The following is an 18676-nucleotide window of genomic DNA, read 5'->3' as shown; positions in this document are numbered from 1 at the left end:
AACTCCAAGGCCAACCGAGAGATATAATCTCTCCAGCGTGTCCTGGGTCTGCCCCGGGGCCTCCTCCCGGTGGGACATGCCCGGAACACCTCACCCAGGAGGCACCCAGAAGGCATCCTTGTCAGATGCCCGAACCACCTCAGCTGGCTCCTTTCGATGTGGAGCAGCAGCGGCTCTACTCTGAGCCCCTCCCGGATGGCCGAACTTCTCACCCTATCTCTAAGGGAGAGGCCAGCCACCCTTCGGAGGAAGCTCATTTCCGCCGCTTGTATCCGCAATCTCGTTCTTTCGGTCACTACCCACAGCTCGTGGCCATAGGTGAGGGTAGGGACGTAGATCGACCGGTAAATTGAGAGCTTCGCTTTTACACTCAGCTCCCTCTTCACCACGACAGACCGGTGCAGCGTCCGCATCACTGCAGCCGCCGCACCAATCAGTCTGTCGATCTCCGGCTCCCTTCTCCCATCACTCGCGAACAAGACCCCAAGGTACTTGAACTCCTCCACTTGGGGCAGGAACTCATCCCCGACCCGGAGTGGGCACTCCACCCTTTTCCAGAACTCTCCGAACTCCTCCCACACCTGAGTTTTAGCTTCAGCCACTGCCCGAGCCGCATTCCGCTTGGCCTGTCGATACCTGTCGGCTGCCTCCGGAGTCCCACAGGCTAACCAAGCCCGATAGGACTCCTTCTTCAGGCTGGTGACTCCCCTCACCTCTGGTGTCCACCATTTGGTTCAGGGATTACCACCACGGCAGGCACCAACCACCTTGCGGCCACAGCTCAATGTAGCAGCTTTGGCAATGGAGACGCTGAACATGGTCCATTCAGACTCAATGTCCCCAGTCTCCCTCGGAATGCTGTTGAAGCTCTGCCGGAGGTGTGTGTTGAAGATCTCGCGGACTGGGGCCTCTGCTAGTCGTTCCCAGCACACCCTCACTACGCGTTTAGGTGTACCAGGTCTGTCCAGCGTCCTCCCCCGCCACCTGATCCAACTCACCACCAGGTGGTGATCAGTTGACAGCTCAGCCCCTCTCATTACCCGAGTGTCCAGAACATATGGTCGCAGGTCTGGTGATACGATTACAAAATCGATCATTGACCTGCGGCCTAGAGCGTCCTGGTGCCACGTGCACTTATGGACACTCTACAAGACATAAACTACAAGAAACACAAAAATATTGAAATTAAAGTATACAGTCTTTGAGTAAAGCTCAATTAATAAAATATAATTTAAAATTTTTAGGTTAACAATAAATACAAATTTTGAGTACCCCCATACTTAGAAGAGATGAGTTTGTGTACTTAAATCTTTTGAGGTAATCAGTTTCCACAAAAGTTTTAAGTTCAGTCAACTTATTCGGGTTTACAGTGAGGTTTTCCAGAGCTGTGGGACTCTCCCCAGCCTCAGGCTCAGGTTAAAGAGGTGGTCCATCACCCCACACAGTTGGTCCACGCAGGACCTGACGACCCTTGAGCTGATGCCATCTGGGCCCGCTGCCTTCTTGGCTTTAATCCTCCTCAGTTCCCTCCTAACCTGGGTGGTTGAGAGAGACAGGCTGGAGCCTTGTGTTGAGTGTGTACTGGATGCTGTTTTTGGGAGTGGGGAGGAGTGAGCAGGGTGAGTAGAGGAGGTGTGAAGTGTCTGAGGTGTCAGAGGTGGAACAGCAGCAGTGAGGGTGGGTGAGTCTGCAGCCGATGTTGAAGACTGATTGATTTTAAGAATTAAAGCCTAGAATTAAATCAACTTTGGATTCTTATCTACTAATATCATTTTATTATTACATTAATGTAGCAGGAGACTCAGCTTTTCACAAACATAGCTGGTAGAAAGAGCTCCTTTTTGCTTTCTTGCTTTCAGTGCATTTCAGTTGAGTAAAGAAGTTGAATCAGTACTTCAACTGATTATTTTTTAGCACTAGTTGTATCTGTATCTGTGTGTGAACAGATTATTTTGTGATAACCTTTTGAATAATTTATTTTGTCATATTTAGCAATTTCTGCTTCCCCGATTTTCTATCAGAACTTTAAGCTTCTCCCTTTTTCTGATCATATCTGTGGAACAGCATTCCTTAATGATTGAGCCAGTGTCTCCTGACAGTTATTCTTGCAAAACGCATAGCGATTAGTGGATCACTGGACCCTGTAGTCCCATAATGTGTGATATGGAGCAGTTCTGAATGGACACTTGTGGATACTTGTCCAAGAAGTTCGTGTGTGTGTGTGTGTGTGTGTGTGTGTGTGTGTGTGTGTGTGTGTGTGTGTGTGTGTGTGTGCGTGTGCGTGTGTGTGTGTGTGTACAGTGCAGCGGGTGTTCCCAGGTGCCTCACAGAGATGCTGGGTGTCTAAATTTCTCCAGTGGAAGAATTTAACCTCTGAACTCCAAAGGAAGGAGCGTTTCATCTACCAGTGAGAACGTGGGTTCACACTCACGACACAAACAGTCACCAAAAAACACACTAATAAGCACTTATGGGAATACAATAGAGACATACGCTTAGTTCTAAGCTGCTATAATGATTCATGAGGACATGGTTTGCATCATTACCCCAAAGGCCTGATCTTTGACACTTGCAACTGCAAAACACAGCCTAGTCCTCCCTCTGAGTGATCACATCTGTACAGATGTGTGAGCACTCGCTTCTTCCTTCACCTTACTGTGTTGCATCCCCTGAACCTCCCCTCCTACTCACCTTTACTCTTTGCTTTCTCTACATTTATTCATGACATTTTCTTCCAGCCTTTGCCCCGTTGCAGAGAAAATGAACACACAGCAAAAGTTTGGAAAAAGAATAACGAGCTGCTTGAATGTTTTTAATTTTGTTGTTGAGAACTTCACACCTAATCATTTTCATATCTTATTTCTGGCAGCTGCTGTTGTTGTTTTGTTTTTTATGATGTTGTTTTTATGATGTTGTCCAGTTTGATGGATGAACTGAATTTTAATTAGGTTGCGTGTAGTAACTATGTATGTTCATGACTTTTGCACATGAAAGTGTAAAATTACCAGTATAACTAAGAAATAAAATAAAGACAAGAGAGAAGAACAGACAGCATGTGAACCTTGATGTATTTCATCAGGTAAAGTGATGACAGTGTTGAAAGTTCTTCTTATTGTAGTAGGTCGAGCCCACGTTTGGCTCGGGGAAGGTGTGAAAAATAGCCAAACCCCCTATTTAACACTAATGGACTCAGCCATTACAGTCTTGTGAAAACAGTCTAAGTGGAGGAGCATTAGTATCAGTCTAGCTTGTGTGTATGAGAGTCTGACCTGCAACTGAGAGTCAAGATGATAAATGAGTGTTTGCGTAGCTTTCTGTATGTGTGTGTATCCACAAGACTCCACGTCTGCGCTCACAGGTTAAGTGTGTGTGTGCATATTGTGATTTAAGCTGTTACAAATAGATTCATTTGACTGCAGTGACTCTTTTTTCCATATTAATTATGCAAATCAACAATGGATATACAAGCACAGCAACAGTTCCTTCACTCACTTTTAATTATACCGTAGAACATAGCTGAGAAACACTTTTCTGACTTAACTTCAAAATCCACTCAGGAAAAAACATGAGCATGAACGTTTTTGAGCCACATGCCTTAATCTGTCACACGCACAAGCATTTGAAATTACTGCAGCAGTTGCCAAACAGCAGAAGTAGAGCAATATTTAATCTAAACTTTTGACCTTTGGCCTCCATATGGTGTTATGGCCAACCACAGAGCAACAACAGTGTCATTACAAGTTGCTTGAAAGTCATGCAGCCTCCAAGATGAAATAATTTTTGTCCATTTTTCCCAGAGAGATTCCTGGGAACTAAAAGAGGGCTTTAATGGGTCAGAAAGGTTTAAAACAATAAAGAAAAGTATAGTATAATTGTTTGTTAATGAGATGTTAGAGCAAGCAGACAGTGGTAAACACTTCATGAGAACGCATTGCTATTTGACTGTCTCTGCTGCCCTCTAGTGGTCTAGTGGAAGTGCTACAGGAAACAGAAAGCCAAGGCAAGTACTGTCAAGTACTGTACAATGTAAGAACACTTCTTTTTCACTTTTGCAACTTTAAATATGTTTCAATGCATTTAATTTAATAAGGAAAATCATCAGCATCATCAGCTAAAATTCATATAAATGTCCAACAAATCTTCAGCAATAATATAATGCTGTTATGTCACTATGGACCCAAGAAATGTTTCAAGCACTTTGGTAAATCTGTGCCACAAAGAATTAAGGCAATAAGAAGTCAAAGTGGATAGCCAACCCAGTAAGTGCACCACATAACTAATGAAGTGGCCAGTGAGTGTGTACTATATGTAATGGCTACATTCCCTTAAAAGAATGTCAAGAAAAACATCAGGTTCATGTTTGCCGTGCTGCTTCCAGGTCCTGTAAGTTGCACCCTTCCCTACTACTGGCTCCCACTGATCCTGGTTTTCATGTCATTGGCTTAAGTCTGAGTCCTGCAGCCAATGGATGCTCTCCAGATGGCCTATATAAGCCACCTGAAGCTGCACTTCATGGCCTTAGGCCCTGTTTTGATTGTCTGGGGGCTATGGGCTATAGAGTACGTGCTGTTCGTTGTAGTTTGCTTGTCTGTTTGTCTTAGGTTTCTTATATTTCCATCTAGTGGTGATGGCCAAGTGAAGCTTTGAAGCACTGAAGCTTGTTTTGAAAAAGGGTTCATTACTCAAGGCTTCTCAACACAGTCCTCTTTGGTGGCATCCGATGGTCAAAATATGAAGAGCAGCTTGGTTTGTTGGGGGTGTAAAAAAATAATGTTATGTCAATGTGAGTAACAAATAATTCTGATGAATAAACTTCCCTTGTTTAAAAAGGTGGTCTACATTTGCATGTGATTTATTGACATTTTTTAACATAATAGGTTAAAAAAGACATTATATGTAATAATTTACAACACAGTCATATAACATGTTGGAAATATGTTTCTGCTGAGGACACTGTCCCCAAATGCTTATGTAATTAAACATTGGACAGGTATATTTATATATAAATAAAGATTTAACTCAATATTCATGATACTGGGGCTCAGATCCTCCTGTGTCACGACAGCCCTTTGCATATCCTCCTTTATTAGATTTGTAGGTCTTCTTCCTCTCTGACCTTGCAGCTCCATCGTAGTGCCTACATCTAAAGTTCCTATGGTGGAGTTGAACTAAGGACTTGATTGCACCACCGTGTTGCGCACACTTCAATAACCCTTCATTAATTATTAACAGCAGTTCTGAAGCAGTTGTAACATAAGATGAATTATTCAGGATTGCAAATATTATCAGTGATGTTCAGAGAACCCAGTGACAATCAACAAGGAATTGAATTGACAAATTCTTATCAATTCTCATCCCTAAACAAGAGTGAACAATTTTTAGGCTGGCTGTGCTGATGTTCTGGATCGTCTGGGTGACTGTAAATCTGTGGAAGTCTACCCAGGGTTTTTCACTGTCTTTTTACTGGACAGTAAATTGGGTAACTTCTGCTGACTACACAGAGAGTCTGCTGAATCTGCGCTTCCACACACACATGGTTTAGCAACAAAGATCCACACACCACATTTAAGCTACACCTACTTTGTGCTGACAATAATATTATATGATTTACCAAAAATAAATACTGAATAATGTCATCATTTAACTGACAACCATATACTGGTGATAAATTATCTACTTCAATGCTGTATTTCAGTTACTTAGGTATTTACAGCAAACGTTGCATGAACTTTGCTCTAATTTAAATACTGCTCATTGTCACTTCTGCATTCATGGATAGATTCCACGGCACATATTACAACTATTAATGTCACATTAACATTCTCAGTTGCTCCTATGCAGCTAGATTTGTTTTGTGTTGGCAACAGTATTTCATGCCTATCAAAAAGTTACAATCCAAAACATTCAAAACATGAATTAGCAGCAATCTAACTTCGAGTAAGACTACAATACTGTACTTACAGTTTTAACATATTTGATAATCACAGTGGGATTTTAAATTAGGTTTTCTTAACTGTTAAATAGAAATGTATTTCCACAGTATCTTCCCTTGGCTGATTATTACTAAAGTGTAGCGGTTCCCCTTTGGACATGTCACTGTTCATGGAAACATAACTCTCTGCAGGAGTCTTTGCAGCTTAAGTGAGCTTTAACACAGATCAGGAAATAATTTCATTAGACACATCTTAAAAGTGAAACTTGAGATTTTTGGTTTTGATTCTTCCAAACTATATCTTAATAAATTTGTGAATTAACCATTACATGGCATTAAAAACTAGTATGGTAATTCACAATATTAACTTAAGGCAGTTTTAGTATAAACCATGGATGCTGGTCTAATAAATATGTTAAGCACTGTACTCCACGTGGAAAAGGTAGATCACATTGGCATCTGGCCAGCCTTCAGTTTCTACCATTATCAGACACACCTAGCATACATATAATTAGACCTGCAAGATCATCTGTTAAATAATCTACAAAGGCTCAATTTAAATGGAAAAAACTAAGATGGCAATGGTTCAGTCGTTCAGCTACACACATACACACAACACCTCACACAAACTACGATCAAAAAAATTCCCAAATATATGAATTAACTGCGGTGTAAGGTTTAAAAGAATTTTGCAAGAACTTTGTAACAAATTAACCTAACAAGCATCTTTTTGTGGCATGAAACTAGAGTACCCAAGAATCGTTTCCTTTAACAACTGCAACACCAACCTGCTCTTAAAGCAACCAACATCTTCAAATTATGTTTTCACTCAACTTTGTTGCTGAAGTTGAGCAGCTTACCTTATGACAATATTTTTTTCATTTCAAGCAAGACACATTAAAATCTATGTTGCACTCTTAAAATAGTTTGAGTAGAGGGCACCTGTTTGGTTTGCATGGTACTACTTCACAACGGTTCACTATGCTAGCGGTAAAATGAAAAACAAGGAGAAAGCTGAAAGTCTGACTTACTGGATAGTATCTGTTTCCATGGACCGTTCCTCATTTGGTTCTATAGGTTTTAAAGGTTTTGTATCCATTTTCTTCTTTGGGCGCTCCAGTCTGGAATGTTCAAGTCGGAAAATCGGAGGCGTCCCACCGCTTGATTTTGCCGCTCACTTTATCACTTTTGATTCCTTTCATATTCGGTTTCGTTTAATGGCAGTTAGCAAACCAACTTGACAAGCAAGAACAGCGTGTCCTATCCCGAGAAAGGTAATTATCATTTCTTCCATCTGCTTCTACCCACTCTCTTCCTGTGACCATCAAGTTTCTGAATGTTGTATAAATGCCTTATTGTATCACTGATATCTCAGTGCTCCTGCTATATCCCCTGGATTCAACTATTTATAATACTTTTTAATTTTGGTTTTGCTTAAAAGCTCGTCTGAAAAAAACAAAACATGATTTCCAGTGTTTCTTGTTTTTTATGTGTAATGTCTTTTCTTATATTGGGAAATAAACTTTAGTAAACAGGATTTAGGGACTATATATCAAATTTGAAAATTACATATTTTTCAGGTATCTTTATAACTTTCTTGTACTTACATTATAACTAATCGGGTCCTTTTTTGCCATAAAATATGTTTACAGAACGTTATATTTGTTGCGATTATTGCTATCCTCCTGTCAAGATTACCAAGAGGAAGGAAAAAAACTAACATTTTTAATGTTACCAAGATTTTTTTAAACTGGAAAAATAAAGTATATATAAAAATCACTGTCAAAACTGATTGCGGCTTCTACCTTGTGACAGGAATGTTGTTTGTGGCTCAAGATGACTTGATATCATTCATGAGGGATACATTTGTCATATATTTCACATAGGTCAACAACAGGGGCGATTTTAGCCCATTTTTGGGGATGCTTTGATTTATTTTGGGGGTGCTTCCCCTACTCTGGCTCTAGCGCTCTTGCTGCCAGAGCCATGGTGGCTGAGACGCAGCTGAGCGGTGTAAGTACCTGGCTTAAAACAGGACATATTAGCTGCATTTAACCTTCAGTTACTCTTTATATATATATTTTGTGTTCATGATTCCTTCTTCTTTGAGACCCTTTCTGATGAGGCTGCAGTGAACAGTATTGATCAACTTCAGGACCAGATGTAACTTTTAGATCCTGTTTCAGGTCTTTGCTGAACTTTTTTTCTGTTTCTTAAGAACATGACATTGGGAACAAATGCTGTGTTTTTGTGACTCGCTGCCAGCAACAAAGTGCTCAAAGATAATATTTAAAAATGGGTTATTTACAAATTTGGCTGTAAAAAACATAAAATATTGAAATACTTTCAAAAGCCCTCAGAACCTTTGCTGTCAGCTCCCTGGAAGTGAAATTGAAAGAAACGAGGGTTGACTCAAGAGTTTTGCACAGTTCAGTGTGTGGTGCAAGGGGATTTTTTATTTATTTATTGTGAATCAAAATATCATTAATATTCGGAGAAATTATTTATGGAGCTTTTGTGTTTTATAGGATGTTGACAGAAGGACGAGCTTAGTCTGTGTTACTTCAGAAACCTTGTGATAATCTGTATAGGACCTAGTTTCATAGTTTCTGGATGTTTTTGTTGTAGTTCGGTTGGTTGGGGGGGCGGTAACTAATATAGTAATTTTCTTTCAGTCTTTAACCAGTAGGACCATCTGTTGTGTGACTGTTACCAACAAAATTAGAAAACAAAAACCCTTTCTTACTCAGCTATTTCATGAACACGATATGAATAAAATTCTAACGTCTGCATTGGATCTTTGACTTTATCAATAACAGTTTTCACAAATTGAGAGTTTTATTGTGAAAAACCCCACCGGACGTACTTTATTCTCCTTGGCGAAACGCGTGACGCACAGGAGAGTAGCAGTGGACAAAAACACAGACTTGCCGTTCAGATTTAGTTGTAAGTACAGTGCATAATAGTTAGTACAAATTCTTCTGTGTTTAATTTTTCTATAAATTGTGTTACAAAGATGAAGGTGTGCTCTGAATATGCAGTTTGTTGAGGGGCGCTATGTTGTGGTTTGCTACCTGGCTAGCAAAACTGAACGTTACAGCAAAACTGATTATCATCGGTTTGGTTGGAAAAAAGCACCAACAAGCTTCTCTAAGTGTGCTTGAGCTGTTGCACGGTGACGCAAAGAGTTCCGGTGATGTTATCTGGATCCTAAAACGGTTACGTGAACGTATCAGGTGCTGTTGGCTCACCTTCAGTGGTTTTGTGATTCCTGATGCTGGAATCAGCTTCACTCAGGACGCGTTTGTTTGATCCCGTAGAGCAGCAGATACCTGAACATTACACGGAAATCGTTCACAGGAGGAAGCCAGTTTTGGTGTTCACAAACACCAAAACTGGCACATATACTGTTTTTATGTTTACTTGTTTGATAAAGCTCATTAGCCATGCGAAAACTCAAGATGGTGGCCATTTTCAACATGGCTGTTAACAAAGGCATCAACAAATATTATTTTTATTTATTTTTTCAGATTAAGCCAATTAGCATCATATTATTGGGGCATAATAACTGGTTGTTGCAGCTTTAGATGACTTTAGCATGTTGTTTTATTATAATAATATAATGATGCATTAGTATATCTATATTAAATAAGCAGCTCAATATTTAAAATTAAGTGCGCTGAGTCTAAAATGTAATTGAATAGAAGTGGAAGTACTTAAAGTACAAGTATATTGAACGTGTTTGTTAGTAAAGCAATTCCGGAAGTGCACTTTTTTGTACCACTAGTCTATGAGTTTCTCCAATAGTGTCAGTTAGATTTGAAATTTTACTTTCTGATAGTTTTTTTATGTTTTGCATTCAGGCCACAGAGCATCACCAGACATCCCTCTCAGAGCATACAAAGCACTGCAGTGGACAAACCAAGGAACACCGCATGGAAACAATTCAGCTTTGATGTGAATGAGTCCAAGCTACAGAGGCAGTTGCTCAGCTATTAGCTTGACGATCGTTGGGGTTGTCTGTCCAGTCTACAAGCAGTAGTCGAAACCTCTCCACCTCCAGCATGAGTGAGCTAACAGACTTTGAAAAAGGCAAAATAGTTGGCGCGCGTATTGGAGGCATGTCTGTGAGCGAAACTGCTGAGCTGTGTAACGTTTCAGCCCGAACAGTGATGAAAGTCATGAGTGCTTATAAGAATTACGGATTTGCTGCATCAGCACAGAAAAAAAAAATACGCAAGCCAAAGAAAAATACAGTTGCTAATGGAAAAGCGGCCAGGGCGAAAGTGGTTCCCGAGTCTAAGGTCGCAACACAAAATCCCGATGAAGACATGGACACACCTGAACCCAAGACCCAAGAAGATGAGTAACTCTGTCTGATGAGCTGTACTTTGATCCTTATGTTACATTTAGACTTTTTCTGTTTTCAGAAAGCCACAGAATGCCTTTATTTAACCAACACTTTTCCTCTCTGCTGAGAGATTATCTCTTTAAAAAAAATGAATATCAATTACTTTATTTATGATAAACTAATTTTACTGTTTAGTTTAAAGAAATTCGACGTAAGAATGGCCAAAAATGATTTTAAACTTTTTACTGATGTGAACTGGCTGTGTTGTAAACTCATACTTTCTTCTTTTTTTCTTTTTGAGCAATATTGCATATTTTCAACAAATAAATCTTAAACGTGAATCTTTTTGCGTCTTTTCTCTCTGTGTTAATGACCCTATTTCATTTCTCAAATTGCACATCCTCTCTGAGAGACTCTGAGAGGAGGCAACAGGCAGTTAGAAAATTAGACGTCCTTCAAAGCTGTCGATTAAATACCATGGGGGAACAGTGTACATACATTTTGTTAAAGCACAGCTGCTGCACTGAGATTAACTTCTGGGTCACCGGCAGGAGAGTGGAGGACAGAGGAGCAGACATGAGTAGAAAAAATTACTTAAGACAAGTAATTTGTTCTTGGTGAGGTGTCTTGGTCGTTCCTCTCCTAGCAGCATTGGAATGTGCGGCCCATAGTCCTGGCGCTTTTATTCTGAAAATCTATGAGCGGAACTAGTTCCTTGCTTCTTTGTAAAACAAACAACTGTACTCGTCGTACAGTGACAGAGTAGTACAATTTTATCTGTAATTATTGTCAGTAGGATCCAAATGGGTACTGTGAATACGCGCTTGCGTTTACTTTAGCCTTGCTTGCTACCTGCTAGCCGTAATTACCGTTATACCATCCAGAAGTACCACTGATTTAGCTGTTAACGAGATTGAGCTTCATTGAATAGTTTTTGACTGATAGAGCCTTTTATTGTTTGTCGTTTTGCCTAGCTCCTTTAGTCATTTAGTAATGCATCAGCTGCTGTGGGTTTCCCCTCAGTGGTTGTGTGAGTCCTTGATTAATCCACAGCATTTTTATTAGTATACAATTAATATATTTAAATAAAACTTCTTTTTTTTTTTTTTAGACTTACTGCTTTCTCCATCAATTTAGAGAGCAAGGAGGACACTACATTTGACAGCTTGTCAGCAGCTGATTGGTCCACTAACCAGGACATCACTGCTTCAGCATTCAAACTCATGGAAGCGCCATATGACAGTGGACGTTGGGGTACCTAAGTGACAGTGCTCCAACGCAGTGGCTGGGTTTCCTGCTCGTCTGTCAGGTGACAGTGTCCAAAGGAGATAGTCACCACTTTAAAAGCAGTGTTCAAATCAGTATGAGTGACTTAACAGAGTTTGAAAGGTGCCAGATTGTTGCTGCACGGCTGTCGGGTGCATCTGTCACAAAAACGGCACAGCTGTTTAACGTGGCACGGGGAACAGTGTCAAGAGTCATGACTGTGTACATCAAACATGGACGAACAGCATCAGCAAAAAAGAACAGCGGGCGCAAGTCAAAGCTCACTGAAAAGGACAGACAGACGCTTCTCCAAATAGTCGATGAACACCCCGAGTACACCGCCTGTAAGATAACCTCAGAGCTGAATAGACACCTCTCTCACACGGTCTCTGTAAAGACTGTACGGCGTGAGCTGCATAAAGCTGGTGTCTTTCGAGGAGCATCCAATCAGAAAGCAGAGATAGAAACTGATTCTCCAAAGTTCGATGGAAAGAACAGCGAGCCTTACAAACAATGTGAAGCACAGACGCTATCTGAACCCCAGGGTGCTTGGCACAGATACAACACAGATGAAGCTGGACCCCAAATTTGAACTTGAAAAAGATCACTACTCTCAAAGGTTTCATGACAGGAATAAAGAACCTGAAACTCAGACTAATTAAAATTACCTCATCTGATGTACATTTCAACCTTTTTCATTCTTGAGTGAACTCAGCTGTCACTTATGTATTCTGTGTGCTTTACATTATGAGCTGTGAAGAGTGGCTTGCACAGAGATTTATTTTATTTTATTTATTTTACCAGGTTTGCTAATAGGATTTTTAGTTATCCAGCCATAATAACACTGTTTTAATTAAATGGTAAAACAGTAAAACTAATAGATTTCTCTGAAATAAAATAACCAAGGCAAAGCTAACAGGTTACGGCATGCAAATATATTGAAAATGAAAATAAGAGGTTTAATGATTAATATTTAAATAGAATCGCATGTGTTGAAAATTACAGTACTAAAGTAACTGCAGTGATTTAGCTTGTGCTTGTGCTTCACACGGTGACGCAACAACAGACCCGGAAGTGCAGCGCCAACCACAAACACACCTGTGACAGCGCCGCTGTTACTCTGTGGAAGAGGGTTCACGTGTCCAACCGTGAGAGGTTTGACCTGTGTTTTCATCCGTTTTCTCGGCGTCGGGGCGAATATGTTTGCAGTATTTATGTTTTTTATGCAAAGAACATTTTAAACCTCAACATGAACGTGTGACGGTAGAAAGGTGTAAGGCTACGTTTAGCCAGGTTAGCTCTGCTTTCTTAGCTTTTCTAACTGAAGCTGTGCAATAATGACTGATTGTTTTATTTTTAAGGTGGACAGCATTAGGCGGTTCAGAAAAACTCACTCCTTTTCCCGAAAAGAGCACATGACTGATTAAACCATTTTAGCTGTCCTGTTGCATTCGTGTCCTGACTGATTAGCTGTTAACCTGTTTCTTTTCGGGGGGTTCTGGAAGTGCTGGAGGTGAACTGGTGTAGAGAACAGTGGGTATGATTTTCAGGGGCCTGCACTACGAAGCAGAATTTCGTCTACTGCAGGCTTTCTGTACTGCCAAGGTGGTTCACTTCTCACGGAGGTACATCACCATGGTAACTGATGTTGCAGACGATGGACATTACATTAGTAATCAACAGGTATAAAGTCACCGCCCACTGACCAGTCTCTCTGAAAAAAAGCGTCACCATGGCAGATCCCACGGGTCTCTGTGCAGCTGTAGAAAACAGCTCATCAGAGCAGACATAACTTTTCTGCAGATAGCAGGAGAGTAAAGTTTTGCAATGGCGTCTTTGTGTTTCCCCGATGAGCATCAGTAATAATTAAAATTCATTTAAATTTTACAATAAATTTACTTAGGTAATATATTATATACATATTAGTGTATTAAATATATTAGTGTAGTATATTATCCTAAAGTAGGGCATCCATTTACACCCAGTACCTATAGACCTTATATCAAATTTCCATAGGCAGAATGTATGTTTGAATTCTGTTTTTATATTTTTTCTTCCCTCTTCCTGTTCTCATCCCATTAAATACCACCAGGGCAGCAGCTAAAATAATAAAAACTAAAACTTTTTTAAATGTATGTTTTGGGCTTTTAATCCTTTATGTGATTGTACAGTGGGAAGAAGACAGTAAAGCTTGGAGAAAGACACCAAGTAAATAGCCTTAGGACAAATTCACACCAAGGCCTCTGCATTATCCATATAGCATGGATCACCTGCTCATCCAGTTGTCCTATATATAATACATACTTTACTTGAGTCAGAGTCATAATACTTTTTAAGGAGCCTGAAAGTACAGAACTGTTAGCATCAAAATATGCTTAACAAACTTGAAGTAAGCATTCTCATGATACAGAAAAGACCATCTATTAAGAGCATGTGGTTGGTAGGGTACTGGGGGGGGGGGGGGCTAGTTAGAATACATCCCTACAATTTGTCCTTCCATTAGCACACTAATTGCTAATCAATACAAAGAGAAAGACAACTGTGTACTGTTATTTCATTGTGTTTGAAATTTTAACTTCTGGTATTTTCTTCTTTCATGATTTTTGCATTCAGGCCAAGGAGTAAAACCAGTCATCTCCATCTACAGTGCTGTGCAAAAGTCTTGAGCCACCTTTTGTTTCTCTATATTTTGCTTCCCAAGGAGCCAGACTTGCTTGTAATTTTTAAAGTTGTTTTGAGCATCAAATTTCCAGGCTTTCTGAAGGTCTTTTTGCAAGTTTTTCCTTTGGACGTTGGCTTCATTGGAGCATAGAAAAGACATTTAACTCAAGGAATGAAGCAGTGTTGTGTTAACTCGGGATGAAAATCATAGCAAAGAACCAGTTTTAAATGGTATATTTTGACAGTTTGTTCATTTTTTTCTCATTTCTTTAGTTGCATCTTTAGTTAAATCAAGAAAAAAATGCCAAAGATAACACGGTTTGACAGGCATAAAATAGTACTTTTGCACCAACAAGGTGAACCCCAAAGAACTATTAGCCGAAAACTTGGCATATCTCGGCATGGTGTGCAGTGTGTCCTTAAAAAATTTCAGCAAACCGGACAAGTGGAAGACAAAAGAAGAAGTGGCCGACCTAAAAAACTATCTACAGCAGATGAACAGTATCTGAAAGTCATGTCCTTAAGAAATCGTAAAAGATCCAGCAAAGACCTGACACAGGACCTGAGAGATGCATCTGGCCCTTCAGTTGATCCAGCTACTGTTCGCCGTAGCCTCATCAGAAATGGTCTCAAATCATTCTTAAAGAAGGGAAATGGGGAAGAAAGGCTGACGTACAATATACTCAGCACTGGAATGGATAAAAGAAGAGAAGCAGTCGACACTACCCCGTCCAGTATGAGTGAGTTAACAGACTTTGAAAGGGGCCACATAGTTGGTGCACGGATTGCAGGACTGTCAGTCAGCGAAACTGCCGACTTATGTAACGTATCAAGCCAAACAGTGGAGAAAGTAATAAATGCTTATAACGAACACGGATTTACTCCATCAGCAATGAATAAAAAATATAAGCCACAGAAAAATGCTGGTGCTACTGAATCCAATGCAAGACCAGTTCCTGACTCTAAGACTGAAAAACAAAATTCTGATGAACACGTAAACACATATGTATCCAAGATTAAAGATCATGAGTAACTTGGTCTGATGTGTTGTATTTTGAGCTTTCGGTTGCATTTGGACTGTTTCTGTGTTGATAAAGCAACAGTATGCCTTTATTTAACCGACAGTTTCCATCTGTGCTGAACTTTTTCATTTATTTACATTTTTATTTTTTTTAAAAAGGTTCAAAACGCTTTACTTTTTATTTACTTGAGGTAGACTTCCACAGAATGCCTTCACAAACCTTCATTCTTTGTCCAAGCTGGATGTGAGCAAACATGGGTCTCTGTGCAGACTGACAAATATTCATAAAAGTAGATCAACTTGAAAATATTTAACAATATTCTATTATAATGTTATAATATATTGCTCCTTATTTATAGACCGATGTTTGGCTGTGAATGTGTTGGCTGGTTTACACCGTGTGTGTATTATATTGTAAGGCAAAGCTTTTTTATTTTGCATGCATCATGAAGAGCTCTTATTAAAAATGAATATGGAACAAGATCCCTAGAAAATAAAGACTTGTGCTTCTACTATCTCCTCTGAATTACTAAGTTGTTCTTTTAAAATGTTATGCTAGTGACTGGAGAATATCAATCCATCCATTTTCTTAACTGCTTATTTAGTTCAGGGTCGTTGTAGTGGAAATGTGTAACTTTTTTTCACACGTTCATACAAGCAATTAATTTTTATTACTACTACTGTAATATTGAAGCTTTTGGGGAAATGCTGTACGGCCCTATTTTATACAGACAACAGCAGTTACTCATGGGGCCTCCCACCTTCTAGAGAGTGAGTCGTAGATTGAGTTCCAAGAAGTAATAACTTGAGCAACGTCAGGCACTCCCCTTTCTTTGTAATACATAGATATATCTATTAATCATATAAAAAATAAGTTACTATGTGGGTAGTTTTGTTTTTTTTTTGCCCCCAGAGGCCCTGTACTGAACAGAGTATATAAAAATATTGTATAAAACAAACCCTAATGTGTCAGAAGTTGAAATGTTTTTCTATGAGTGTAAGGTAAGGTGGTTGTAGCTGTTGTGTGTGGTGCGCATGCGTGTCACATAACGCAGCAACAGACCCGGAAATGCGAAGCCAACCGTAAACACAGCTGTGGCAGTGCTGCTGTTACTTTCTGGAAGATGGTGTACGTGTCCAACGGTGAGTGGTTTCCCTGCTTTAACGGTTTCTTTGTTTGTTTGATATTTATTAGGTGTTTTTATACATTTTAGAACATAACCACCGCATGAATGTGTGAAAAGTGTTAGGTTACATTTAGCCATGTAGGATGTTAGCTAGCCTGGTTGAATCTGCGTAGCAGAAAGAAGTGCTGAGCTGATGAACCTTAGGTGGTGTTTTAAAACTTCGTCGCTTTTCCAGAATGCGATATGTGACTGCGATTTCGTTTGGGCTTCAACTTCATAGTGGAACGAAATTTATCTTTCTTTAAAACTGTTTAGAAATGTGCTGCAACTCGTTTATGCCCTGATTAGCTGTTAGCCTTTGTGTACTGAAGGCCAGCTAAAGAGTAAATCCGGGTTAACGACTGGCTGGTGCACTGATGATTATTATACATGTATTCCCGTCTTGCAATGTGAACAGCATCACAGATCCCTGCTGTCTGACCCACCTCTGTGTTTCTCCATCAGGCCAGGTCCTGGATAGCAGGGCACAGTCTCCATGGCGCCTGTCCTTACTGGTTGATCTTTTCTGGGGAGCAGTGGAGTTTATCGGCCTCTTGTAAGTCAAATGAGAATTAAATGAAATAAATAAAACAAAATATCCACCTTTATTTAACATAATGGATGAGTGACCTTTTGAATAATCATTAATATTCTCATTTCCCGTATTTAAGGTTTGTTAAGAGTTGTTTGATTGTATTTACTGTTGTATTTTCACATTTGTTTTTCTACCTTAAAAAGATGCTAAGAATCTCTTTCTTCCGCTAAAGATAGATGACTTACAGTTTCTCTAATACTGCCAACCTGTTGCCTGTAAAACTGATTGGAATGTTGTGTAATAAACTTACAATATAGTGAGTAAGCAAGAGGCTTTTCTTAGAGCCTCCATTATGGTTTATTCTGAATTAAGCACAAGCCCCCACTCTTTTTTTTTTTCTTTTACCAGTTTCAAAACCATGTTTCACCCCGACATGTCAAAGAATGGAAGCTCGGTTTCATCACGCTTCACTGACGGCAGAGGGTAAGTTACCGAAACACCATTAGTTGTGTCATACACACACTGAACACCAATTCTACACTACCCCTTATGTTAAACACTTAAAATTACGTAATCCGATGTAGGAGCAAGCTAGCTTATTAGGAATTGTGTGTCATGTGTAACACAAAGCTAATAAGATGCATATGATGTTATTTCTTTTTCAGTTGTATCTAAAAAGATTGTCATAATCCAGAGAATGACAAATGCAGTTTAACAAAGCTGTTGCTCATTTCAGCACTTGAATTAATTTATATTTATGTTACGGCTGTTTATCGCGTTAACGCTGACAGCACTAATTTATACCACTTGTTCCTCACATTCTTGTCTACTGTTGGTTATACAGTCCTCCAGGTCCACCTGGTGGCAGAAGGAGGATGGGAAGAATAAACCATGGTGCAGGGCCCAGTCCTCCACCAATGGGTGGAGGAGGATGAGGAAGGTGAGAATTTTTTATTGTCTTTTTTTATTAAACAGTCCGTTTTAGTATCAGCTCATAAGTAAAGTGAAATGAATTTCAAAGGATGAATGACACAGAAACAAAATGTGCATGTCAGTTTGCTGTATATGTGCTTGTGTAGTCATTAGGGCTGCCACGATTAGCTGACTAGTCACGATTACGTCGACTATTAAAATTGTCAACGACTAATTTAATAATTTACGCGTCGTTTGACGCTTTGTAAGATCCCAAAAGGCGCAGGAATAAGTAGTAGGATTTAAGAGTGTAATAACAGACTGAAACAGAAGACGGCAGCACTGCATGTACAAGGATGCCAGCTGCCGTTAAACCCTGAAGAAGAAGAAGCTGTGTCCCAGAATTCATAGCGCGGCCCAGCGCGGCCCTGCTCAGTTGTCAACAATGGCGGCAGCTAGTTAGTTTTAATATTACTCTTATTATTCTTTCTGGGTCACAAAATAAACGTTTAACATATTTTTAGGCGAGAATGTAGCTGTGTAAACTTCAAATATCTGACACATATTTTCAAAAGCGCTCCGACGTTTTCAGAGACGTCTGTTACCCACCAGCTCGATAGCTAGCCGGGGTTCAAGGTTCACTAGAGCCCGTGAGAACACCAGACTCCCGGCAAATCGTTTTCAAAACCACCGCCGTCTTTCGCTACTTAGGTTAAACATGATATGTAAGTCACTTAGATAACTTATTGTATTGTTTGGCTTTTTTTAGTATTTTATTTGTTCCTGAGTAAATCAGTTTGGCTGAGATTAAAGTTATAGTTTTTACACAGCT

At 39.7% G+C, this 18676-nt stretch overlaps 1 protein-coding gene and 1 long non-coding RNA gene across 2 annotated transcripts; both read left to right on the top strand.

Annotated features, from left to right (window-relative positions):
- Positions 1-8786: 8786 nt before the first annotated feature.
- On the top strand, positions 8787-10624 carry LOC102790727 (uncharacterized). The gene is made up of 2 exons (XR_436733.3): positions 8787-8878; positions 9796-10624. It is a non-coding gene; the product is annotated as an uncharacterized LOC102790727 (long non-coding RNA).
- Positions 10625-16276: 5652 nt separating this feature from the next.
- selenok (selenoprotein K) lies at positions 16277-17876 on the top strand. The gene is made up of 4 exons (XM_087834016.1): positions 16277-16374; positions 16863-16953; positions 17341-17415; positions 17777-17876. Exons 1-4 carry the CDS (start codon positions 16356-16358, stop codon positions 17874-17876), a joined length of 285 nt encoding a protein of 94 aa, XP_087690142.1. The 5' UTR covers positions 16277-16355.
- The last annotated feature ends 800 nt before the right edge of the window (positions 17877-18676 follow it).

This window comes from Neolamprologus brichardi, chromosome 20 (assembly GCF_056152115.1).
Source record: "Neolamprologus brichardi isolate AB-2024 chromosome 20, ASM5615211v1, whole genome shotgun sequence".
NCBI classification, from domain to species: Eukaryota; Metazoa; Chordata; class Actinopteri; order Cichliformes; family Cichlidae; genus Neolamprologus; species Neolamprologus brichardi.
The sequence above is the reverse complement of the archived record's forward strand: the minus strand, read 5'-3'. Positions and strand labels throughout refer to the sequence as shown.